Raw genomic sequence first — 25,886 nt, 5'->3', positions numbered from 1 at the left:
GGTGGTGTCACTTAAGTACGGCTGTGCGCGTGTTTTCCTGTTTCTTTTTAATCGTGTTAGAAAACCGAAGGCACCTGTTTTTGCCATTTTGATGATCACGTTGCCGGAAACACCTTCTTGGTTCATTATTTTACGGAGAGGGGTGGTTTAAGGCCCCTCTGCCGGAATAGCGACCCTGTCAGTGAAAGGGTGCCGGACACGCGCGAGGCGCAGAGAACGGCCGTGCGGCGGCGAAGGAGGCGTGTCCGCCAGGGCGACGCTTCCGGAAGGGGCTGAGTCGGGCAGACGCGGAGGCGGAGCTTACCTGCGGCGCCCGAGCAGCGGCCCAGCGGCCGGCGTGACGCCTACGTGGTGGGGCGGGCGCAGCGGCTTCCCCGCCCCGGGGCGGTGCCGGCGCCGGGTGCCCGCGGCTGGGCAGGCTGCTCCGGCCCTGGAAGCGCAGCGCGGCCGCCATGTCTTCCGGGGCCAGCGTGCACGCCCTGCAGCGCCTGGTGGAGCAGCTCAAGCTGGAGGCCGGCGTGGAGAGGATCAAGGTGAGCGGGCGGCAGCTAGTCTCTCAGGGCGCGGACAGCGTCTGAGGCCCGGGCGCGTGGCCGCAGAGCGCGAGAGGGCGCGTGGAGAGGCCCCGCGGGGCGGGCAGCGGGGAGATCGGCGCCCGCACCCCGGCTCGCGGCTCGGCCCGGAGGAGGGGGAGCCCGCGTGGCCGGGCGGGACCCAGGAGCCCAGGAGCGGTGGGGACGCGGGCCTGAGGGGAGGGAGACGGGCTTAGTGTCCCCGCGGGGCTGGTCCGGGACCGAGTGCCCCGCGGCGTTTCCACTGGGGTGGCGGGGACGGGGACGGGGACTCGGGGGACGCAGGGGAGCCGGATGACGCGAGTGGACCGGCGATGCCGGCGACGCCCCGGCGGCCTGGACTCGGCTGGTGCGCGAGGCCGGAGAGGCCGGAGACCCGAGGCCTGAGGTGCGGAGGCCACCGAATGAATGGATGGGCCTCGGTGACGGGTTGAGGGGGAGGGGAGAGGCTTCCTGGGGGCGACCGGAGGGACGGCGCGGCCATTTGCTGCAGCTCGGGGTGGGGCGGAGACAGCGCAGTCGGGGATACGCGGACCTTGAGGAGATGTCCAGAAGGTGTTCAGCCTTGTGGGCTGGAGCCCAGGGACCAGGCTGGCAGAGGGGCGGGAAAGGAGTTTGTGAGGAGACCGGGGCGGGGGAGCGCAGCGCCCGCCAGGAGAGGTGGCTGAGAAGAGGACAGAGAGAAAGCACGGCGACTGAAGCGAAATTTGGGGCTTAGGCGACATGCCCAGGGTTTGCTGAGCCGGTTAAAACGCACCTGTGCGCAGTGGCGGTCAGCGGCCAGCCCAGAAGAGCAGCGTCCGGGAGTGTGTGTGACCCTGAGCGCTGCCGTCCCGCTTCTCGCTGCGGCCCGCACTGTCCTCGGTGCTGAGGACGCGGCGACCCTGCGGGGCGGTAAACAGGAAACATTAGCACTAAGGAAAATCACTTCAGACAGTAAGTGATGGGAAGAGTATGAAACAAAGTAAAGAGAGCGCCCTGGAATGCCCAGGAGGCTTCCGTAGTAGAAGCAGAATCTAGATTGGAACAAGGTAGGCAGACTAAAAAAAGAATTCTTGTTTCCAACAGGAAACGACTTTAAAAAAAAAAAAAAAGGAAACAAAAGCCATGTTTTGAGGTTGAGCAGAAGGAACAAGTGGAGGAGATTTGGAGGGAGAAGAGACGGGGGTCTGTCTTTGGCGGGCATGGGATTGGAAGAAAGGGGGTAAGGATATGTCTGAAGGTGGGTGTTTCCGGATGGGGACTTAAGGACTTGTGGTGACAGTTCTCTTCGTGAAAGAGGCCAGGTTTTCTTTGGGGCAGAGGAAAGGGAGCTAATGGGATCAGCCCAGCGAGGGTGGAGAGAGTGCTGTGGGGGATGGGGGGATCCCCTCGCAGGCGCTTCCCTACACACCTTGGACTCCAAAGACCCAGCTGCTGTGAGAGTGGAGACTGGCTCCCCTATTTGTGATTTTTTCCCCACCTCCAGCAGAATTGGGCCACCTAGGACTCTGAGTGCACACAGTGAGTGGTAGTTGACCCAGGTAGTGGGTTAGCAGGGGAGGTATGACAGCGCGATGGAAGTGGGGGTGGAGGGCGAGGAGGTTGAGGGCCTGCCCAGAAAGAGGCAGAGCCTGGGCGGGTTAGAGCAGGAACCGAGCCAGCCTCCTGGGGATGGGCCGGAGGAAAGGGGAGGAGGGGTCCTCCCTGAGATCAAAGAACGGATGCAGGGAGACTAGGGAGCAGCGCCCTGGCTGCGTGGGAGAGATTGTGATCAGAAAGCAGGATGTTGGAGTGTGAAATTTCAGATGTGGAGCAGTTAACTGGTCTTGGCTGTAACTGTTGGCCTTGAGGGGAAGGTGGTTTGAGGAGAGGAGGTCAGGGAACTGAAGCTGTGGTTGCAGCAAGTGTTCAAGTTGTTGCGGAGACCTGAGGTGGAAAGGAAAACTGAGCCAGGCGCCTGCCTGCCCTGTGAAGAAGCTAGGGAACATATTCTTAGCTACATTTAGAAAGTAAGGATGGGCGATGAAACTGACACCTCAAGAATTTGAGCGAATTGTTCAAGGTCACAGGGGCATTAAACGTAGTGGAGGGGTGTCCTCATGGTAGCATGACCTGGGGTGGTTGGCCGTGCTTCCCACAGGCAGCACTTTAGGGAGTCACAACAATCCAAGGTCTGGTCTCCTCCTTTCAGGGCTCAGGATGGATGTTCTCAGCACACCCAGAGACATCTTCTCATTCACAGACTTGCTAACTGGTCAATAAACCAGGACACCAATTTTTGAGCATCCCTTCACAGTGATTGGAATGCTCCATATCCTCCCAAAGACCCCTTCTTTGCTTTGGAGAATCCTCTCAGAAGTTGCTGGGTGAGAATGGGCTCAAACCAGGCAAAAATCATATAATCTGGGGGGGCATTATCCCACCTCCAGTAGCAGGTTCCAGCTTCCAAGTGTTTGGTCTTGAATTCTCCCAGCAAAGTGCTAGAGAAATGCTGACCACTTTTGTTTTCTCTGCATGTCCTCTTACCTTCACTTTTTAAAAAATTGATTTTTAGAGAGAGGAAGGGAGGAAAAGAGGGAGAGAAAAAAACATTGACGTGAGAGAGAAACACTGATTGGTTGCCTCCCGTAAGCACCCTGACCGCGGGGATTGAACCCGCAACTTGGGTATGTGCCCTGACCGGAAATTGAACCCATCACCTCTTGGTGTATGGGACGACCCTCCAACCAACTGAGTCACCCGGCCAGGGCTCACCTTAATTTTTAACCATGTTGCTTAAGCCAGGGGTCAGTTAATCCCATTTCTTGCACTCATGTGTGGGGTTTCCCTCTGATGCAGCGATAAAATAAGCATGAGCATAATTGGTTCCAAATTTCTTTTGAAATAATGACTGTTCTAATGTAACCATTAACTCCAATTACAATTAATGTGAAAATGACAGAACTTCTGTTGAGGGAAAAGTAAGCTTAAATATTACTCTGACGACATTACATTATGTGTTTATATTATATAACACAGATGGTTATTATATTAATGAAACTAAAATTCCTAAAAGCATCCTAGAAACTAGATAACTGTAACATAAGGAGTTTATTTTCCAGTTATTTGGAAGCTTGGAAAATTAACAGAAAGTGGTAGTAATATTCGAACAGCAATTGGAATCATTTTTGTACAATATAGGTGAGTTTTTATACAAAACACCTTTCAATGCAAAAAATAAAAGGGGGGAGATGAGGAAAGCTTCCGAGTATAAATATGCATCAAATGGAGGAAAACAGGAACTGAGAAGTCCAGAGACTTGCCCACGTTCATACAGGTAGTGACACAGCTAATTTGAGCCCAGGCAATGTGGTTCCAGAGGCTGCTCTGTTAACTAGTAAGCAAGCTATCCTGCCTCTAGCAAGGTGGAAGAACTCTGTCACTTGTTTATTTTTTTTAAATATGTTTTTATTGATTTCAGAGAGAGGAAGGGAGAGGGATAGAGAGATAGAAACATCAATGATGAGAGGGAGTCATTGACCAGCTGCCTCTTGCACCCCCCCCACTGGGGATCAACCCCATAACCCAGGCATGTGCCCTGACTGGGAATCGAACCCTGACCTCCTGGTTCATGGGTCAACGCTCAACCACTGAGTCATGCCGGCTGGGCTCTGTCACTTGTTTTGAGCACACTGGATAACTCTCCAGCCTTGTATACATTAAAACAGTTTGTTTGCCTGGCAAACATAGATGTATCAATGCACACTTTATAAATGAAAATTTAAAATTTGTAAAAGGGAACACTAGAATGAGCTATTTCTTTACCAACTTAGTCCTAGAACTAGGATTCTGAGTTGATCAGAGACACTCCCTTTTCTTGCTTTTGTTGAATAAGCAATTGACCAAAAATACCCTGACTCAGAGTTCATAGAAATTGTAACCTTTCCTCTTTGGAGTTCGGTTATTAGAACTTTGAGCAAAAAAAGAGACTTTTTGGCCGTCACAAGCAGTGTGATCAGGCTGTGTGAGCATTTTCCAGAATATCAAAGGGCTGTGGGGCGGGTCTGGCTGTGAGCAGCGAATCAAGCTGAGCCCTTTGGTTTCAGGTCTCTCAGGCGGCTGCAGAGCTCCAGCAGTACTGCATGCAGAACGCCTGCAAGGATGCCCTGCTGGTCGGTGTTCCCGCAGGAAGCAACCCCTTCAGGGAGCCCAGATCCTGTGCTCTGCTCTGAAGACTGGTGAGTTATGACGCACCAGGCCAGCTTGGGGCCATGGCGCTATCACAGGGCTTCCCAAAGGATTTGGGCAGCTGAGTTTTGAATGAAAATGAAAAGCAGCAAAACGCACAACTCTCCCTGAAGGGTGACTTTAGTCTGCATTTATCCCGCCTGTGGATTGATTGCACCTAATTAAGAGAGTCTCAACCCTCTTTGACACTAACTCAGGAGCTGTTAATATGCTTATGTACTTGAGCTCTTTAACTGGGTTAGCTGGTGGTAATTCTTGACCTTAATCCTATTCTCTCTGTTCTAACACCGCCCCAGAGCTGTCACTTGCTGCTTGGTGCTATCAGCTGACTTGCTACTCTTGGGACTAAGGACTCCCCAGAGGAGGAGACTGGTTCCTCCTGCCAGCTGCGATTTCTTTCCTAAAGGCTTTCCGAATATATCTCTGTGTTTTAATGGAGGAAGCTTTAATGTAGTTACTGGGGAGAAGTGTGAGTCAGGTTAAAAGAGCTTTAAAAGCCGATTCTTGAAATGAAAACATCTCTGGTGTCTTGTTAGAAATTTGATGGGTTCTAATGTATTGTATGGGGTCTCATTCACAGTTTCACTTTTTTGGGAGATCAGGGAGTAGATTATTAGAGTCTTTTGAGGCCAACATACAGGGTGTCCCCCCAAAAATGTATACACACTTTAACAGCTGATAGCTGAATTTTGAAAATAAAATATTTTAATAAACACTGCCTTTATAATTATTCAAAGTGTGTATAGACATTTTTTGGTGACACTCTATATTTCAAATTATGTGTTCTAAGGGGTTTTCATACAGTAAGTAATCATTTTAGGTCCTGTTTCACATACATGTAAAGGAAATTACTCACATTAAAAAGAAGTAATTGTACTATCAGGTACTGTCATACCTTTTAATGAAAGATGCCGACATTTGTGGTGTTACAGTAACAGTTTTACGCTGGCATGGCGTGTTTCTTTTCACAGAGCATGTTCATGGGTGCTACTCCTTCAGTGGTGTGGTTTGGATGGGTTTTTAAAATAACTTGTTACTCCCTGCTTTGAGAATACTAAAGTGCCCTATGAAATGCTGACTGTCAATTTCATGTATAAATCTTACTAAGGTGAAAATGATCCAAATTCTCTTTCCAGTAGGAAAGAAGTTCGCTAAGGAATGCCTTCAGGCGCAAAGTGATGAATGACTGCCTCCAAGTCTCAAGAAAACATTTTTCTCTAACCAAATGACTTTTAGGTATTTCAGACCTTTCCTGTGGGCTGGTCTTATAGCCAGAATTCTACATAAATTGGCAGTTGCAACTCAACTAAGGAAACTGGGTGAAGGAGTAGACTTTTAAATAATAATGATGGCCCGGTTTGTTGGGGAAGTGCTTTATACTTAGGATAAACAAAAATCGTACTGCCCATTATACAAAAGTGCACCTCTTTCATAAGTGAATTACTAGTGTTTCTATACCTGAAATATTATGTGTGTTTTATTTACTGAATGTTTACATTTTGGGAAGGAAAACATTTTTGTTTATTAAAAAATTGAATATTTGTAATTTGTTGTTCCTAAAATTTTTACACCATAACAAAACTTGTCCTTTTCTCATGAATTTAGTTTCTAAATGCAGGCAAGCCAATGTGAAATTGGGGGGGGGGGAATAGACTTTATTAATCAGATGATGTCTTGATTTTTGTAAGTGAGGTTGTTTAAATTTTAACACTAAATATGGAAGCTGTTTCTTAGCAAACTTGTTTGGAAAGATTAATGTGTTGTGTGTCAGATCTCCCCATTCTTTGTGTGCAGCAGACCTAATCTTTGTCTTAAGTTCCTCTATTTTATAGTTGTGGTTGTACTTTAAAAAATACTGCATTATTTAATGTATTTCACAAATGTTTAAAATGTGGCTTACAGAGCATTGCAAATGATTGAAAACAAAGCAGTGTGAAAATCTTACAAGCTAAATGGATTTTTAGTGTCATAAGTATTTTACTTGGATGATGTGCCTTTGATTTAATTTGAGACACTTTAAAAAGGATACTGTATTTGTGCTTGTAATAATCTTTGAAGAGCTTGGAAATAAAATTTCTGCTTAATTCATCATTTTCCATGACAGCAACATTTTTGTGTCTGATTTTGTTGTAAGGTTACATGGATTTCTGTTTGCTTGTGAGACTGAGTGCTGGAAGTGGGAGGTAAAATTTTTGTTTATAAGTACTTATAGAATTTTGTAAAAAATAGGTATATGTATAAATACAGGAATTTCTGAATTACTGACAACATTTGCTCTTGAAATAACTGTTTATAAAACCATAACTAAATAAATGAAAATATTTTTAGCATAAGTAGTGTTACAGTAGAGAAAACAGAAGCCATTAGACGGGAACTCCCTTAAGTTCTGGCCATTAAACTTCCAAGTCTAGGCAACCCGAGTTCCTTTCGTTTGATCATAATTTAGTTATTCCTTTCTAACCCTTGTATCTGTTCTCTGGATCTGATTCCCCTTCTCTGAGATGTCACATGATCAATTATCCTTTTTCTCCTTTATCTTCAGCTTCTCCTGGATCTTTTCTATCACCATTTAAACATGTTCCATTCTCCATCTTAACAATAAGCATTTTTTAAAAATATCCATTAACAAACAAATTTTGTTTTACAAAATGAGTAAGTCCTAGAGATCTGCCCACAGCATAGTGCCTATCATTAACAATACTCTATTGCATACTTAAAAATTTGCTAAGAATGTAGATTTAATGTTAACTGTTCTTATCACAAAAATCATAAATAAGAGGGCAGGAGGAACCTTTTGGAGGTGACAGCTAGATTGTGATAGTGGTTTCACTTATCTCCAAACTCATCAAGTTGTACACATTAATTATGTATAGCTCTTTGTATGTAAAAAATCAACAACAAACCCACAAAAAACCTTCTCTTTATTTTGTTTTTTCCTTCAGAAAAATCTTGGTAGGATAGTACAAGAAAACTCATCTCACAAATAGAAATATAAGCACACCGAATTTAGTAGTATATCAAGAGAAGATTACAATCTAACAAAGCTAGTTCGATATAAGGGAATCTATCAGTGTAGTTCATTCCATGAGTGGTTTAAAGAAGAGAATCTATGCCAACAAGTCATTTAATAAAATTCGGTAGTCTGAATAAAATCTAAGTGGATTAGTGAAACAGGAAGAGAAAGAAATTAAAGATGAAAAGGACAGTTTGTCAAAACTAACAGCAAATTTTCTACTATGTGGCGCAACATGGAAGCGTCCAGCATTTTAGGAACGAAAGAGAATACCTTTTATCACCACTATTCAGCATTGCTTGGAATTATGAACTAATGCAATAAGACAAAATAATAAAGTGGAATAAAGATTTTAGGAGTACTATCTGTATTTATGGATTATATAATTGTACACCTTGAAAACTCATCAAAATCTAGTAGAAGAAATACTCGAACTTGTAATAAAATTTGGGAGACTTTCTGGATACAAAGTATATATAGAAAAGTAAGCATTTTCTACACTGAAAATAACTAATGGAAATGGAAACTATATCCCATTTCTACTTTAATGACAAAATGATAAAAAGTACTTGAGAATTTAACAAGTTGCAAGTCATAAAGAAAAGGTTTTATTGTATACAAGACCTACATAAATTACAGAATATTAACATAATTGTATTAAAATGTAGTATCACTAAATCTAAATTTCATATAAATTTAGTGGCATTCTTATTTCTTTTGGGGAAAACTGGTTGAAATATCAAAATGTTCATACGGAAAAATCAAGTGTCCAAGAAGTTTTTAAAACCGCGCGCGCGCGCGCGTGTGTGTGTGTGTGTTTATAAAAGAAGGGAGGGTGAAGCTTACTTTGCTAGTTATTAAAATTTACTTTAAGGCCCTGGCCAGGTAGCTCAGTTGGTTAGAGTGTTGTCCCGATAAGCCAAAGTTGTGGGTTTGATCCCGTTGGGGCACATACAAAAATCAACCAACGAATGCATAAATAAGTAGAAGAGCAAATTAATGTCTCTCTCTCTTCTCTTTCTCTCTCCCTCCCTCCCTCTCCCTCTCAATCTCTCAAAAATCAATAAATAAAATTTTTTTTAAATGAGTAAAAAAATTTTTACTTTGAACTGCTGAATCGAAACAATATGCTTTTTAAAAAGTAGAAAAAAAGGAAGCCCAAAATAAATAATATTATTGTGGGTAGGAATAGGCGGATAGGTGAATGGATCATAATTGTTCAGAAACAGACAACTGTTTTTTCTATTCAGTGGGAAAGTATGGTTTAATTAGTAAATGGTGCTGCCATTATTGGCTATCCATTTGGAAGATAATACAATTGAACCTGAATTACACTATGTGAAAAAACCCCACATGGGTTAAAGAAAGATAATACAGAAGCATTAGGAGAAAAGTTAGGATAATAATTATACAACTTTAGGGTAAAGAGGTCTCCCTAAAACCCAGAAATCAAAAAAGATGTGTATACTTGCCTATATCAAATTAAATTTAAATAATTTAAATAAATAAGGAATTTAAATTAAGTATTGAATTAATAACTGTTGTATGGTAAAAATAATAATAAAGCAAAAGACAGAAAAACTTTTTTTTCGGTCCTCATTTTGGATCACTATAGTTTGCACTCCCCCACCCCATTTAACTTAGGCTACTCTATTTGTTGGATCCCTCATTTTAGGGTGGAGCTGAATATTCGAGGAAAATATCCAGACTCCAATGAGAGGCAAGAGGTGGGACACCCTGGTGTTGATCCCAGGTGCACTCCAAGTCTCAGTGGGAAGGGAAGGAGTACCATGTCCATCACAACTGGAAGAGATAGGTGGTGTTCTGGTGAGGCCTACAAAGTTTGAGCTGGACCTAGGAACTTAGAGCGAGGCCTCTCACAAGACCTCAAAGGTCAGCATCACTACCACCAGCAATGAATCTAAATGCAAGTAACTCCCTTTAGAACATGGAAAACCTCACAGGGAAATGAAACACTCTGAGAAAGAAGTTTCTATTGCAAGAGCCAATCTGGGAAGTTGGGGCTGTTCCAGACAATTCCGTGTGATGGGGTGTTTGGGAGAGGATCTTGGAGGCTGAACTGACACTTTTGCCGCCCTAACAAAGGCTAATCTAGAGATATTTGGATCTTAAGACAATTACTATGCTAACTAGAATATTTGACTTGCAAAGATGCAAACTAGAGGGCAGAATATATATTAGGAAAACTTAATATAGAAAACCGAAAACATCTAAGAACAGTTGCATTTTGTTTAATGTCTAACTAAATCTAAAACATTCTGTGACTGGGTTATCAACAAAAGCAATGGAATGTTGCATGTAGCACTATTCTTTTCTTTTTCAAAAAAACCTTAGGCGAGTTTGTCCATCGACTCTACCAGGGACTTTTTCATACAGTAGGCGTTGTTTTTTGAATTGTGGTAGTTGTGAGCATGTGAAATCTGTTAAAAGGAGAGAAAGAAAAACCATTTCATTGCTGATATTAATAAAGTGTAGCTACTTTTTCCAGCTATTCAAATGGATCCTGTCTTTTCATCATCTATCTACAATTTTAAAATTTTCAAACTGGGATAAAATAATGACTATTAAAAATTACATTCTTAGCATAAGTGCACCTATACTTAATGGCCCAGTACTAATTAGTGTTATAAACACATATTTGTATGCTCATTCCTTTCATAAATAATTAAATCTCCCTTGATCTAAAACTCTTGCTTTTAAGTTTTCTCTCAGTAAGCCTGCTCCTTAACCCGTATCTGTAATGTTGTAAAATTTATCCTGAGCTGTATATGACAGGTGGTGACGATGTATGGACTCACCTTACATGACTGTATTATATATGAGATACATTAGCCGGAAAATATCCTAGATTTGAATACTTAGGTCGATTGATTAAATCAGTAAAAAAAAGGAGGCTAAAAATTTAAAATCATTTTAGTAATTATTCCTGGAGATATAATCTCATAATTGCAAGAGTTGGATGTCATTATAAGCAAATTTAAAAAATAATGTAGTAAATTTTATCATAGATATCATAAATGTACATCTATAGGACAAATGGAAATTATCTTGATGTTATGCCAAGGGCTTTGGATAAATTTTCTAGAGCTGCATCAACATGAATTCAAAACGTGTTATATCTTAAACAACATATTTGGAGGTAATGATGTGCTATGGAAAGCCATAGTAAAAAGATAAAAGTTGCCACAGTGATAATGAAGATACTATCATCAAAGATGTGAACTGTTTGAATGAAATTATTTTATGGAAATAATTGGGAAGTACTTATATATAATTAAAAAATATACATTTGTAAATAAATGAAATAAAATGTGGGTAGATATTTTACTATTCCATCTATATCCCTAAAAGCTTAAATATGAAAATTTATTAGCCCAGCTGGGCATGGCTCAGCAGTTGAGCATCGACCTAGGATCCAGGAGATCATGGTTCGATTCCCGGTCAGGGCACATGCCCAGGTTGTGGGCTTGATCCCCAGTAGAGGGCATGCAGGAGGCAGCCGATCAATGACAACTCTCTCATCATTGATGTTTCTATCTCTCTTCCTCTCCCTTCCTCTCTCTGAAATCAATAAAGATATATATATATTTTAAATTATTTAAAAATATTTTCTGAAATCTCATTGAGAAAATGGGAGGATTATCCTATACTAGGGGCCCTATGTTCAAGAATAAATAGCAGTTTACATATTTAATTTGTTCCAGGGTGGAAAAAAGATGGAATTTTCAGCCAGGTCATTTATGAAGCTGGAACTACCTTCATGTCAAAATGCAACAGAGCACAAATAACACCATAGATTCATTTCATTATAAATGTAGATATGAAAATCATAAATATTAGCAACTATGTTCAACAGCATATTTAAAAAATCACTCCTCAAAAACCAATTAGGTTTATTACAGAAATGGCAAAAATGACTTAATATTATTAAACTTGTAATCCTTGGCATCAATAGGTCAATACAGAAAACAGGTTTGATTTTCCCCCAATAGGTGCCAAGAGGGTTTGGATAGAATTCAGTATCCCTCACAGTACTTACAAAACTAGGGATAGAATACTACTGCTTATTAAAATCAGGAACAAGGTTGAGAAAAACAAGATGGCGGCGTAGGTAACAGCTGCATCCGCTGCCTCCCGAAACCACATCAAAATTACAACTAAAATACAGAACCACCATCACTCAGAACCTCCTGAAATCTGGCTGAACAGAAGCCCCACAACCAGGAACTGAAGAAGCATCGAAACCAGTAGGAGGGGCGGAGAACTTGGCCTCGGGCCCACACCCGGTGCCGCAGTTTAAACCCGGGAGGGAATCTCGGCGGCGGAGGTTTCCCGGAGGAGGGAGGGGTCCCAGCCCCACAGCAGGCCCTCAGCCCAGGGCAGGGCCGGGAAGAGATGTTCCCACAACTCTGGGCTGTGAAACCAGCGGGGACTGTGGCTGAGGGTCACAGAGGCTGTGGGAGCCCCAGCAGCTCCTCTTAAAAGGCCCGGCAGGGACTCACTCGGACGCTCCCTCTGAGCCCAGCGCCGGGCAGCAGCTTGAAAGGACCTGGGACACTCGGGGAGGAACTAACCTGCCTGAGATCCGGGCGAGAGGCGGAGGGCGGCTTCCTCCCAGGCAGAAGGGCTGGCGGAGGCCATGGCTCCTTTGGTGAGTCCTCCCTGCGCACAGCCAGAGGGCGGGCAGGCAGGCGCCATATTTGAATCGCCAGCACCTGACTCACACCTTTGGCCCCGCCCCTCCCCACCTGCAGGCCATTTCCAGGGGCTTTTCTATGCAAGTGGCCTCTCGAGCCTCGTGCTTAGGACTTTCCTAAAATCTCTCAAACAAGCAGCAGCGGGCCCCATATGGCTTGATAAGTGGCCCTAGGCCTGGCACTGGTGGCAGCTGTATTGGCTCATAGCTTAGCCTCCTGGACAACGCCAAGCCCAGCACAAGTAGCAGCCAACTACAGTTTGCTGTGTAGCTCATGCTGGGTGGCCCAGGGCAAGGCACTGGCAGAGGCTGACTTTGCACCTCCTGGGAGGCCCCAGAGACAGTGCACCTGGTGGTCAGACTGACCACACTGGATTACAACCCTACCACAGCCACGAGTGACACACCTAAGGGGTGCACTTGGTGAGCACCAAAGCTCCACTGAAGTAAATCCTGCTCCATAGGGGTGTCTCCATCACAGCAGCTCTTTGGCTGTAGTTGCAGCTGGTCCTCACAGCTGATTGGCCTGGGGGTCAATTCCTCCCAGTGATGCCAACAGCAACCAAGGCTCAACTACAACAGGAAAGTGCACACAGCCCACACAGGGGAGCACCTAGAAGGCCCAGCTCAGGTGACTGGGGAGGCTGAGCCACTGGGCCCTACAGGACACCTACTACACAAAGCCACTCTACAAATTCCAGGAGACACAGCAGCTCTACCTAATACATAGGAACAAACACCTGGAAGCAGCCAAAATGTGGAGGCAAAGAAACATGTCACAAAGGAAAGAACAGAAGAAATCTCTAGAAGAGGAACTAAATGACACAGATCCAAGCAAGCTAACAGATACAGAGTTCAGAATTTTGTTTATAAGCATGTTTAAGCATACTATTAGGGAAATAACTGAGAAAATCGGTAACATAATAAAGTACCAATTTGAAATGAAGGCTACAGAAACTGAAATGAAGAATAATTTACAGGGAATAACAGTAGCATAGAGGACGCTGAGAATCAAATCAGCAATTTGGAACATGAGGAAAAGAAGAGCAAAAAGAAAAAATCCAGAAATATGAAGATATTATAAGGAGCCTCTGGGACTTCAAGAGACCCAAAATTTGTATTATTGGGGTGCCAGAAGGGGAAGAAAGAGACCAAGAAATTGGAAACCTATTTGAAAAAATAATTACAGAAAACTTCCCCTACCTGGGGAAAGAAATAGACTTATAAGTCCAGGAAGCACACAGGATCCCAAACAAGAGGAACCCAAAGAGGCCCACAGAAAGACACATCATAATTAAAATGCCCAAGGTTAAAGACAAAGAGAGAATCTTAAAAGCAGCAAGAGGAAAGCAGTTAGTTACCTACAAGGGAGCACATACACGACTGTCAGCTGATTTCTCAATAGAAACTTTGCAGGCCAGAAGGGAGTGGCAAGAAATATTCAAAGTGATGAAAAACATGGAACTACAACTAAGATTGCTCTACCCAGCAAAGCTATCATTTAGAACTGAAGGTCAGATAAAGAGCTTCTCAGACAAGGAAAAGCTAAAGGCGTTCATCACCACCAGAGCAGCACTACAGGAAAAGTTGAAGGGTCTTCTTTAAGAAGAAGCTAATGAACAAAAGAATCTGGTGAACTAAATAGATCCAGAGACATTGATGCATGCAACAGGTGATCCTATTTCAGAGGGAAGAGGGAGGAGGGTGGAGGGTGGGAAGAGATTAACCAAAGAAGTTATATGTATATATGTATAATGCATGGACACAGTAAAAAATGGGGTGAAGGCCTGGGGAGAGGGTGGTAGTGAAGTAGAGGGGTTCAATTGGAGGGGAAAATGAGATACCTGTAATACTCTCAATAATAAAGACTTTTTTTAAAAATCAGGAACAAAAGAAATTTTGACTATTAAAGGGGACCAAATCCAAATTTTGTGAGTACTGGGGCTTATACAATTTGGGAGGTCCTCTTTTAATAAAACAAAAAGTATAAGATTTTTAGGGCCCCTCTCAGGCCTCACCAAAGGGCCTATGCCAAAGAGGACCTCTGAAGCTTAAGCTTTCTCCCTTTCTTTGCCCCAGCCCCCATCATGGCAAGGTCACCTTGTATGACCATTACAACTTAATATTTTGTTCTAGATGTTCAGGTCAATGCAATAAGAAATGACGAAGAAAGGAGAGGTACAATTGCCAGATATGAGAAAATAAAATTGTCCTTTTAAAAAATTGATATGGTTAAATGTTCAGAAACATCAACTGCACAATAGAGCTAATAGTGAGTATCTATTTAATAGATTGTCATGATTAAATAACCGGCATAAGGGACCTAGATTGGCACCTGGCATACAATAAGCTCTGAATAAACTTTAGCCCATTACATAGCCCTGCCTGACAAATAAGTTAATTTTCTAATTCACTGAAATCTCTGTTTAATCTTTGTTGATTTCAGTCTCCTGCCTTATTTAAATTTGTTTTGTGTTTTTCACTTCTGAAGTTGAATGCTTGGTTCATCTAAAGCTACAAAAATGTGACACATTTTCTTTGTATTTATTTTCTTAGATATCTATACTTAGAATTTTGATTTTCTCTTTGAACCAAAAGTTATTGAACATTCTTTTAAGTGTAATTAAAACAATTTTTTTTTAATTTGGAGATGGTTACATGATTTTAAATTACATTTGAGAATAGTTTATCAGCTATTGAATAGTTACCTGTTAATGATTTCTTGTCTCCTGGGTTAGATGAAGATTCAGTGTGCCTTTTCTGTCCTAAACATGTTCTGCCTCTTTGGTAGAAATAAAGACTGTTGAATTCTTTTTGATTTACATTAGAGTCAGAAGCACAAAATAAATCCAAACTGGGAACAGATGGTAATTCTTTCCAGAAAGTCTTGCTAGTCCTACCATTTGAACTTTTGCATAGGAGGCCTTCTGACTCATCTGATAGACATTTTTGTTGATTAGTGAACAAGTTTTCTTTCTGAGAGTACCATCTGTCACATGTAGTCTGCTCTGCACCATACTGTAAGTTGAATGAGTGATTCTGTCGCTCCCACACATTTTTCTTAACGTTCCAATGCCGAGGTGATTGAGAGCCTCCTAATGAAAAGATAGGGGCAGATACTTCTTCACTTACAGGTCTTTTTGCTTCATGTGTTCCCTTTTTCTGATAATTTATAAAATTCAGGGCAATTCTCTTCTGAGTGTTGATCGGTGATATTCTGGTTTCACAATTCATTTGTGTTAGACCCAAAGAAAAGACATCTGTCTGTGAATCATTCTGGTTTAGAAAGGAGTAGCCAGTGGAGTTCCTTGACTCCATATTAATCAGAAAAGGATTATTCTGCACTATGTTAGGGTTACAACTGGAGTCTTTCCAATAGCTGGTCTGACTGTAAGAAGTCACAGGTGGTGAAACACAGGGCATTTCTCTTTCTCTTAGTTCCAAAAGGGGAGAGTTATTTGAGGTGCTGTTTGTGGCTTCCTGCACCATCTCTCCTAAGTCTGAATGCTGGTAATATTCATTATGTTCTTGAATGACAGAGTCTGAAGAGTCAGAAGCTGGACTCTGAGAAGGGAAAGTACTGGTCTGATTCCTACTTTCCTGGGGTGATGAAATTTCAGGTGATTTTGTAGTGGAAGAAGAACTAATCTTGAATAAGGAAGTGATGTCACAAAAATGCTAAAAATATTTAAATTAATTAATACAATACAAATACAATATGAACATCAGTCAAGTAAATATAAATAATTTTGTTTATCTATATGAAAAGGAGGCTAAATATAAAGTAATTCATTCATAGGTATTATATTGACCCATGTAATAACATAATTAACCTCCATTAAAAGAAAAACTTATTGTAATTTGCATCTATTTTCTAATCAGTTATGATTTTTAGTTAACAAGTTATACATGAGTAACATTTCCTTGATAAAAATTTTATCTGTAAAGCTAAAGTTCTCTTTACTACTGTAATGAAGGGTGTCAGGATTGTTTGGAAGAGATAATGTAAACCAATATGAAGAGTGTATAACTGAATATCTGGGGACACAATAACATTTCAAAATTATTTAAAGTATGATAAACTGACTATACTGAATTACTTATATAAGATAACTTTAAAATGTATAATGTGATTGACAGCCAATGGGAATTCTATATAAAATTTAGTTCAAGTATTTCTTTGCCATGTGAAGTCCAAAACAATTATACTTGGATACCTTCATTTTGAAACCCTTATGATAAAAATAAATACTCAAGTGAAAAGGAAATAAACCTATATAAGAATATAGACCTCAAATAACTAACCTTCAACACTTTTTCTGGAACTTCAGGTAGGAGTTCCTGAAGTTGACAAAGAGTTGCTAATAGTATCCAGTGTATCGAAGGTCCTTTATTTAACATGAGCTGAGCCACCAATGGGTTAATACATGGAAAATCAAGTAAGTACATTTCTTCCTAGAAAAGAGTTTAAGGAATAATCAGCCAGTGGTCTTTTAAAAGTGGCCAATTTTATTCTACTCATTTTATCAGATTTAAACTTTTATCATTGCACCTACACTCAGTTTGAGATGTCTGGAAAAACAGTATGGCCAGGAGCGAAAGAAACTTCTTTGGCAGTAAAGATTCATACACTCTCAGAACTGGGAAGGATCTGAAGTTTATTCAGTCTAACCACACATCCAAAAAGATATGTTACAATTCATCATCTTCACATGACAATTGTTTTAACTAATGCTATGTTTTCTACAGAGAAATCTTTTAGGGGACTTAGTCTAGGACCTCAAGATGTCTTTAGCTCTCCTTTGTAGACCCTATATTATCACTGTTTGATTAAGATGAACCATGTTTATGATACTTAAGAGATGTTATAATTTCACGAAAGCTTTGTTGTAAAGAGTATACAGGAAGAACTATCAGCCAGAACTGACCTTGACAGTCTAAAAATGTATGTTTTCAGGGAGATCTCATAAAAGGCTAGAATTACAGCAGCCATCTCTAGATTCCCTTTTTTCCTGGATTGCACTGGTTTTTTTGTACCCTCTTTGATTTTTATCAAATGGACATACCTTGGTAGGAACAAAACTGCACACATACACACATCATAGTTAATAATACCCATACTTGCTGGTAGTATTGTGTTCTGTTTAAGCATGTAAAAGTTCTGTGATTTAATACATATGAATATTTTATTTTATTTGTTTTATAACTTTAGGTTTTGAATAAGTAAAAGTCACATGGGTCAAAATTTTAAAGGTACTGAAAGGTGAAAAGTGTCATTCCCCCCCCATTACCCCAGTTCTCCTCTCTGTAGATAACCAATGTTATCATTTTTTCGTATTCTTCCAGAGATATTTTATTAATTTATAAATAAATACATATAAATATTAATTTCCCCTTGTTTTCACAAATGGTAGTATACTGCATGCTCTGTCCTGCAACTTTGATTTTTTACTTAACAATCTATCTTGGAGAGTATTCCATATTAGTGCATAAAGAGCCTTGTCATTTTTTTTTTATAGCTTCATGATTTGAATGTTTTAAAAATAAAGGTAACAAACCCTGAATTGGTATGAGATCTTGTAAAAACTTATGCTCAAACAAAAGGAATTTCTAAAAATTAACTATTTAATATTATAAGTATTTCACAATTCTACTTTCAGTTTCAATAACATAATTGAAGTAACGACAAATCATGAAATGATAAAATTTTGTGATTCTCTTAATAAATTTACTATTCTTAAATGTTTAGATTTAGGAATTAGAAAAAGTTTTGTGTTTTTTTAAAAAATATTAGGCATTGAAGTCATTAGATCACCCTGTAATAACTCAGATTTGAAAGTTCATTATAAAAGGTCCCATTAAAATAGTTCTGTATAGTTAACAAATACAAACGATTCTGGAAAATGATCTAAGTAAATGTTGTACATTATGCTTATTGTCCTACTGCTCATAAAGCATTTTAGGGCAAAAATATGCTACCAGAAAGAATTCAGATACATGTATTTATATTTGCTTTGCAAATATCTAACATTTATTTAGAAATAAACCTGAGATGGTGAAACTTCAAGCCAGGATTTATCCAACCATTGATGAGGATCTCTCTTGGAGGTCATTAAATTGTGGTCAGCAATTTGTCGAATTATCAATGCAGTCTCTTCCACTCCTGGAGCAATTATAAGCTAAAAAATATATTTTAATGTTAGACTATAGAAAATATTAGGAAGCAAAATATATCATTCAAAAATTGTTTATAATTAGAAGAAAAGTAAAAAGCAGCAAGTTGTAGTCTTTGAGCACTATCTTAGATAGAATTTAGTAACTTGGCCCTGTGAAATCCAGGGCGTTTTATTTGTGAGGATAAGCAATTTTTTTTCCTTCTCTAAGAATGATATCCTTGTAGTTTCCAATTTTTGGAACTAAATTGTTTTTCTTACCTCCATTGACATTTATTAATAAAATATTTTAAATATACTTGGTGTTATATTTCATCTATATTAGAAATAAAAGCAATTTGGATATCACTAGTAATGTTTAATATTTTGCTTTTTCTAGGTTAACCTAATAGTTCTCAACTAAAATAAGAACTTTAAATATAGTGTAAGATTTTTTAAAAACGTTAGGATAATGGATAAAGGATATTTGCAGGTGAATTTGAAGCTCTATTAAAAAAGAAAAAAATAAGGTTTTGATTTAAAGTAGCCACCCCCAGCATTCTGGGATTTTTCTCGTCCAGTCTTAGCTTATTTAATACGAAGATAACGCTGCCAAAAGTGTGCGTGTGTGTGTGTGTGTGTGTGTGTGTGTGTGTGTGTAGTAAACTAAACTAAACTCTAAAAAGGACTTTCTCATTTCCCCCGCCTCCTGTTGGCCACCTGTGTTTCTCTCCCTGCCCTTCTCTCTTCTGAAATGCCGGCCTTTCTCTTCCTTGTTCATTTCTATCTTTGTCATCTTCTTTTAGGTGCGGTTGAAGGAAAGATAGTTCATGGGTTAGCAGTCTAATGTGGACAGAGAAATACTACCCTAAACAATCATGTCTTAGAGATATAAACATCCTATACTGTAGTAGAAATTTAAAAAGCAAGAACTGTACAAATCTCACAAAATAATTATGACAGTGTTTCCTTTCACAAGAATTTCAAATATAAGACTGTTGGTGCATAGCTGGGGAATATGAGTATTCTAAAGAAGGATTTTAAAAAATTATATTAAATATGTATAGAGTTCACAGAAGTACACCGTTTGAATCCAAATTTATTTTATTGCTAAGTTTTGGATGTTTTGAGAATATTTGATAATAGAAGAGTACTAAGCCCCAGATTTGGAGGGAATGTCTAAATTTCAGAGCAGTGACATTGAAAAAAGAGCTAAGAAAGGCTACTAATTTAGAGGTTACCAAAATATTATGTCCTAAGATTTTCATTTTACAGCAGATAAGAACTTAGTAAATCTTTTACAAGTGAGTATTTTTGATCAAGGGATATATTTATTTTTATTCATATCCTGCTATGTTTCAAAAACATCTAAGTAGTAGTTAAGAGCTAAAATACGATTTTAAATTAATTAAACTAAAGGCTTTTAGAACACAAGTTTAGGTGGAAAGAATATTCATTAATTTGAAAACTGTTCTTTATTTGGTTTTTAAGCAGTTTTGGTTTACCCATGTAATGTTTTTCTTATTGGGCATTGGGTATAATTTTGGTTTATGGAAAATACTTACGAACATAGAGGAAAAGAATACCTTTACATCCAGTTCTTCCGATTTCAGCCCAAATGAAACTAAAGCTGCATAAATCAGTGCTAGGTGATGAAGCGTCTTTTCTGTAAGATAGTACCTAAAAAGGATTACATTACTATACTTCCATTCATTTGACATCTGATTATACTTATTAAAAATTCATTATGTTTCCCACATTTCATAATTTGTTAGAATAACCTGGCTAAGACAATATTAGTGTGGCAGACTCATGGTTTTTGGTCTACGCAGCACTTTTTTGGGAAAAAAACACATTTCCACCTCCATTTTTTAATAATACTGTTAAATCTAGGGGATGCTGGCTGGGGTGGGGGGACAAAAGGGGAGAAATTTAACTCATCCCTTTACTGGTCAGTGTCTTGGCAGGGATTTTTTTGTAACTCTTCAGTAATGCGCGTTAATGAAAGAAAGTATAGCAAGATGATCATTAGTTGGAGTATTTAATAAGGTTTTAGAGAGAAGTGATTTAAGAATGACTTATCTTGCCCAGCCAGGTGTGGCTCAGTGGTTGATTGTCAACCTAAGATCCAGGAGATCGGGGTTCGATTCCCGGTCAGGGCACATGCCCGGGTAGCGGGCTCGATTCCCAGTGGGGGGCGTCCAGGAGGCAGCAGATCAGTGACGACTCTCTCACCATTGATGTTTCTCTCTCTCCCTGAAATCAATAAAGATATATTTTAAAAAAAGAAAGAAAAAGAATGACTTATCTTTTAACAGACAAGTCCAGAATTAAAAAGTAATAGGAAGTGAAACACTTAAAGCAGCAATGCCTAGGGAGGTCGAGGAGGGGGAGGGTGATTTGCACAGCATGTCCAGGGGAAACACATCTCCAAAATCTGGGTTTGTTTTCCTATGGGCATGCCTCCACCTTGAGAATCCCTGACTTAAAGCAAACTAGATGAGCAAGTGGAAAATTGGCATCGCTACTTCTATTCACAGAGGAGGACTGAATAACTTAAAATAGGCATGTGACTTTAGATGAAATGTTTGCTTACTCTGAGTCTAATGTTTTTTTGGCATATAAAATTATCCAACAATAGTTGTACTGGAATGATAATGCCATCAGCCTCATGACGATGTTGTCTGATGCCTTGTCACAGTTCAATTCTTCTAGGTCCTACCAGAAAATAAACAAAATAAAAAGATTCACTAGTTAATACTTGTTATGAAATTATTGCTACCATATTTCAAGAATCTATAATATGTAAATTATAATTTGAGAAGAAGCATGGGTGTGGGCTTCTATTTTATGAAGAAAAAAAAATGAAAATCACACTGAAAGTAGTAGGGAAAAAGCTTCAGTAGATGTAAAACAACTAGTGGGAGTTTTAGCAAGAAAGGCTCACAAATCTCCTAAAGTCCTAGATATGAGGAGAGCAGCCTACAGAGTGCCCCCATTTGGCTCAAGTCCTTTGTAAACATGGATCCGGTTACTCCTAAAGGCAATAGAAAACATGTATAAACAGATCATTTGCTCCAAATGCTTACTTAAGGAAGGTGAGGAAGCAGCCATTAATGCACTGCTAGGAGTCTCTGTCATGGTCTGGACTCTTTCCTTTAACACAGTTTTTCATAGAGTGAATAATTCAGGAAGTGGCTTACTCTAACAGTAACTTATGTAACTATAGATTAAACAGCTTTCCTAAACATACTGCCCCCTAAATAATTGCTTTTTTAAGAACTTTAAACATGCAAGACACACTATCTCTTAAGAATCCCTCTAACAGAGCTTTGTGTTTCCATAATATAATTTTTATATTGTTAATATTTGCTCATAATATTATTCATTAATTTCTACTCCATTCCATCAAACTGGTTTCTGCTTACCACTCCACCCTATTAAAATAATTTCTTTGTAATTTGTACTCCAGTCAAGCAAACATCAGGGAGATTCAGTCAAGAATTTCTACATCTTAAATTCTAAACTATATGGATTTTTGCGGAGACTTTCTCTCTCCTTAAAAACCAGCTTATTTACTGGCAATCCTTACTTACCTTCAGGAAATCCCATATTACCAATCATGGATTAATATACTACCCCATTTTAAGAAACAGCGGCTAGGATTTAATTTTTTAAGTTTTCAACACTATAATTATTCTATAAATGTAATGAAAATAGGTCAATATACAATATTAAAAATTCCATATTTGCTTTGTCTTAAAGTATGTTAAAAGTTATAAGCATAAAAAAGCTTGATAATAGACATTTTCCGCAGTGATGATTTAGGCATTTGTGGCCCACCTGCAAAGTTCTGAAAGAAATTGCTAATAGATTATGGTTAAACTCTCTATAGTAAAGCTAATAATAAATTACATGGTTATATATAAATATATATTTATTTAAATTTTTTTTAACTTTGTAGTTTTACCTGCAAAATTATGGCAGTGTGTTCATCAACTGTCACTACTACATAACACTCTGTACCTCCAAAGGATTTCAACGACTCACTGCAGCATCTCTCCACTAGTGTGATGTTATAGCTGTAAAATACAATTACTTTGGGGTGACAAAATGAAATGGCTAAGAAAATTCTTTAAGAAAAGCTGTACTGTCCTCCTGCATATCAAATTATTTGAAATACTATGCTTTTTCTTTTATATATCAATTTATTCTATTTTATCAATTTGAGGGGTGAAATTATGATTTATTCAGTATATATGACAAATTAGTTAACTACGTGTTGCCTTAAGTACTTTTTAAAGTATTACTGCACATAATACTATTACAAAAGTACTGATCAATTTATTCTGCTCTTTAAATAATAATTAATGAAACCAAAACATCATGCTATGAGATTAAACATCTGCATTTATCAGAATTTTCTTCTTTCTCCTTCAAACTGGCTTAGATTTTAACTACCTTTTATTAGCTCAGAGGTTTCTGTGAATGCTCCACAGCCTTGAGATATAAAAACGAAAGTATGGAAAATAAATCTGCATTTTCACTAAGGTCAGAGCAAGCTCATCTTTCCTTACTATATAACCCAATGTCTAACATTCCTATGACAACTTGTGTGCCTTGATAAAGTGTTTTATATGATTTTAAAATGCTCAGTGTTGGCATGACCTTAGAACTAAAGTTCTGAAAATGTGAAAATTCATTTAGACCTTCATAGTCCTGTTTTGCAGGTAGTATTTAAAGTTATCTAAATAAGAATAATCATTCCCAGTATTATCAATGCCCCAAGGACATGACCATATAATTAACAGAAAAAACCCCACATAAGATATTCTAATTTTCTAGTAACAAGAGAAATACAATTAAAATATAAATTTAAACAATAATGAAATATTTTCTCCACAAAATTGATATATATTACCAAAAAATAATATTTAATAATTATGATGGAAATTATAATAGTTTTCTGGAAAACTATTCCTGTGCGATGTAATACCAGGCTTGAATCCAAGAGAAATAGTGTCCTATATATATATGGCATAGTATTTAGTCATTAGGATGTGTATACCTTTGCTAAAGTTATGAAATTAATAACTTACTTGGATTCTAGCAACTGAAGTATTTCTGGAGTATTAAGAAGTCCTTCAGATGCAAAAAACACATATGGAATCTGAATTTCCAAAAGAAAACCACCAAAACTATCCAGCAAGTTGCTTCCTAAATAACAGAAAATTTATAAATATTTTTTTTCTCATCCGCCAACTCTTTCTATTTTTTACTGAACATGAGAACAACAGGTTTATGTTCAAGGAGTAGTATAAAAATAAAAGATATTCATTGTAAAATATCAGAAATTAGAATAATGAAAGCTCTGAAGAATAAAATGAAAACCATGTTATCTTACTACTTAGAAATAAAAGTTAACAGTTTTTACTAAATACTATACATTAAAAACAGTTTAGTACATACTTCCAGACATTTTCCTATGTATTTGCTTATCTCTATAATAACAATGGTGCACTTTAGAATTGAGTTGGAATGACTCAGAATTCAAAGGTCCCACTCATCCTTGAGGTGGGTAGAAAGTAACTTATGGCAAACATTGAAAGAGATGCACTGGGAGGAAAACTATGGGCTTTTTAGTTTAAAGGGTCTGAGCATTCACAGCCTCAGTCATGTGAAGTGAGAAACGCAAAGAAACCAGAGGATGAACAAAGTGGTTTTAGACTCTTTTCTAAGCATATGTGCAGATTTTTTTTTTAATGTATCTTTATTGATTTCAGAGAGGAAAGGAGAGGGAGAGAGAGAGATAGAAACATCAATGATGAGAGAGTCATTGATCAGCTGCCTCCTGCACACCCCCGACTGGGGATCGAGCCTGCAACCTGGGCATGTGCCCTCACCAGGAATCGAACCGTGATCTCCTGGATCCTAGGTCGACACTCAACTACCGAGCCACGCCTGGCCGGGCCAGAATTTTTCGTTCCTTATTAAAAGTTTTCTGAACCAGTCAACATTACATAAATTTTCTCTAAAATTCAATAAAGTACTATTGAATAAAACTGTCAGATTGATAACTGTAATAAACATAACATTTAGAAGTTAAGGGATGAAGATAAATATAATCAGTAAAGCTAACAAATGAGGAATGTGAGGTAAGATAGTTAATGGTCTTGTTCAAGGTCACACGGTGGTGGTAGGATTAGAGCTTAAACTCAAGTCTTCTAATACCATAGCTTATTCTCTTTCCATAGGTCAGAAACAGAGAACAGAAATTTTTCATTCTAATGGAACAAAAAAGAATTTTAGTTTATATTCTTACTCTTCAAAACTGTGTCTGGAAGCACCACTTTAAAGGCCATGTATGGGATATTCAGTTTTTCGCAGTGGTTAGTCCAACAAGAGTTTTCTACGTAATTGTATTCCACCACACAAGAGAAGCTACTCCAGGGGAAATCTGCTCCAATGTGTTGATTATGTACTACCACACAGGAACTTGCGCTGAAGACAAAAGAGAGCCAGGAAAAGGATTACACTTGTGCCATTATTTAGTTGGGACGCTGAAAGAGACTTGGTTTTGGCGTATGTTTTCCTTCTTTATTCTGTGCCTCCTTCTCTTGACAAAGCACTGATGTATTTTCTATTGATTTGTTTTCTAATTGTGCTAAGCTCATTTTATTTATTTATTTATTTTTGATAGTCATACTTTTCTTAAAACCTGAATTTAAAACACTGTAGAATATTTCACATCCTCAAATGCAAGGAACCTTAATTTTATTACCTGAGCTTTATCCAAAACCTACAAACCACCATGAGAAATCAATCTCATTTTCCTGCAAATGTGAGGTTTTAAATCTTTGAGAATCTATATAATAGAATATTACCTGAAAACTATGAAATAAGGTTATTTTTTCCCCTCAGTGGGCTTTATAAGTGATTTAAGAACAACAAAAAAGATGGATACTTAAATATCATAAAGTTATATTTCCCATCCTTGAATGTCATATAACAGCACTTACTGCAATTAAAATTCTCTACTGCTACTTTCTACCCAGAGCAATCTAGATAGATAGTTAAAAGGTATCTATGTCTAGCTTTTATGGGCTTCTATTTGATTTATATCTTCTCTTTTTATTATTTAGATCCAATATTAGAAATAATTTATTTCCCCATAAAATAAGGCAAAATGAAAACATTTTTAGATAAGTCAACACTAAATTTAT

At 38.8% G+C, this 25,886-nt stretch overlaps 2 protein-coding genes across 3 annotated transcripts in view; one reads left to right on the top strand and one right to left on the bottom strand.

Annotated features, from left to right (window-relative positions):
* The first annotated feature begins 354 nt into the window (after window positions 1-354).
* On the top strand, window positions 355-6,882 carry GNG10 (G protein subunit gamma 10). 2 transcript variants are annotated; one of them, XM_081150603.1, is made up of 3 exons: window positions 355-533; window positions 4,640-4,771; window positions 5,918-6,882. In XM_081150603.1, the coding sequence occupies exons 1-2, from the start codon at window positions 453-455 to the stop codon at window positions 4,763-4,765; spliced, it is 207 nt and encodes a 68-aa protein (XP_081006729.1). In that variant the 5' UTR covers window positions 355-452; the 3' UTR covers window positions 4,766-4,771; window positions 5,918-6,882. The 2 variants fall into 2 exon arrangements, with proteins under 2 accessions (XP_081006729.1, XP_081006730.1); XM_081150604.1 differs by having other exon boundaries at window positions 368-533; window positions 5,921-6,882.
* Window positions 6,883-10,134: 3,252 nt separating this feature from the next.
* The window catches only part of SHOC1 (shortage in chiasmata 1), a gene marked incomplete at its 3' end in the record, with an annotated part of 55,675 nt that continues 39,923 nt past the window's right edge, over window positions 10,135-25,886 (bottom strand). The window contains exons 20-28 of the mRNA XM_081151762.1: window positions 24,986-25,164; window positions 23,763-23,880; window positions 22,634-22,745; window positions 21,260-21,381; window positions 20,250-20,343; window positions 18,559-18,690; window positions 16,817-16,966; window positions 15,220-16,189; window positions 10,135-10,235 (exon numbers count right to left, since the gene is read on the bottom strand). Of these exons, the coding sequence (XP_081007888.1) occupies window positions 10,135-10,235; window positions 15,220-16,189; window positions 16,817-16,966; window positions 18,559-18,690; window positions 20,250-20,343; window positions 21,260-21,381; window positions 22,634-22,745; window positions 23,763-23,880; window positions 24,986-25,164 (1,978 nt within the window). The remainder of the gene's footprint in view (window positions 10,236-15,219; window positions 16,190-16,816; window positions 16,967-18,558; window positions 18,691-20,249; window positions 20,344-21,259; window positions 21,382-22,633; window positions 22,746-23,762; window positions 23,881-24,985; window positions 25,165-25,886) is intronic.

This window comes from Miniopterus schreibersii (genome assembly GCF_964146895.1).
Source record: "Miniopterus schreibersii genome assembly, chromosome: 11".
NCBI classification, from domain to species: domain Eukaryota; kingdom Metazoa; phylum Chordata; class Mammalia; order Chiroptera; family Miniopteridae; genus Miniopterus; species Miniopterus schreibersii.
The sequence above is the reverse complement of the archived record's forward strand: the minus strand, read 5'-3'. Positions and strand labels throughout refer to the sequence as shown.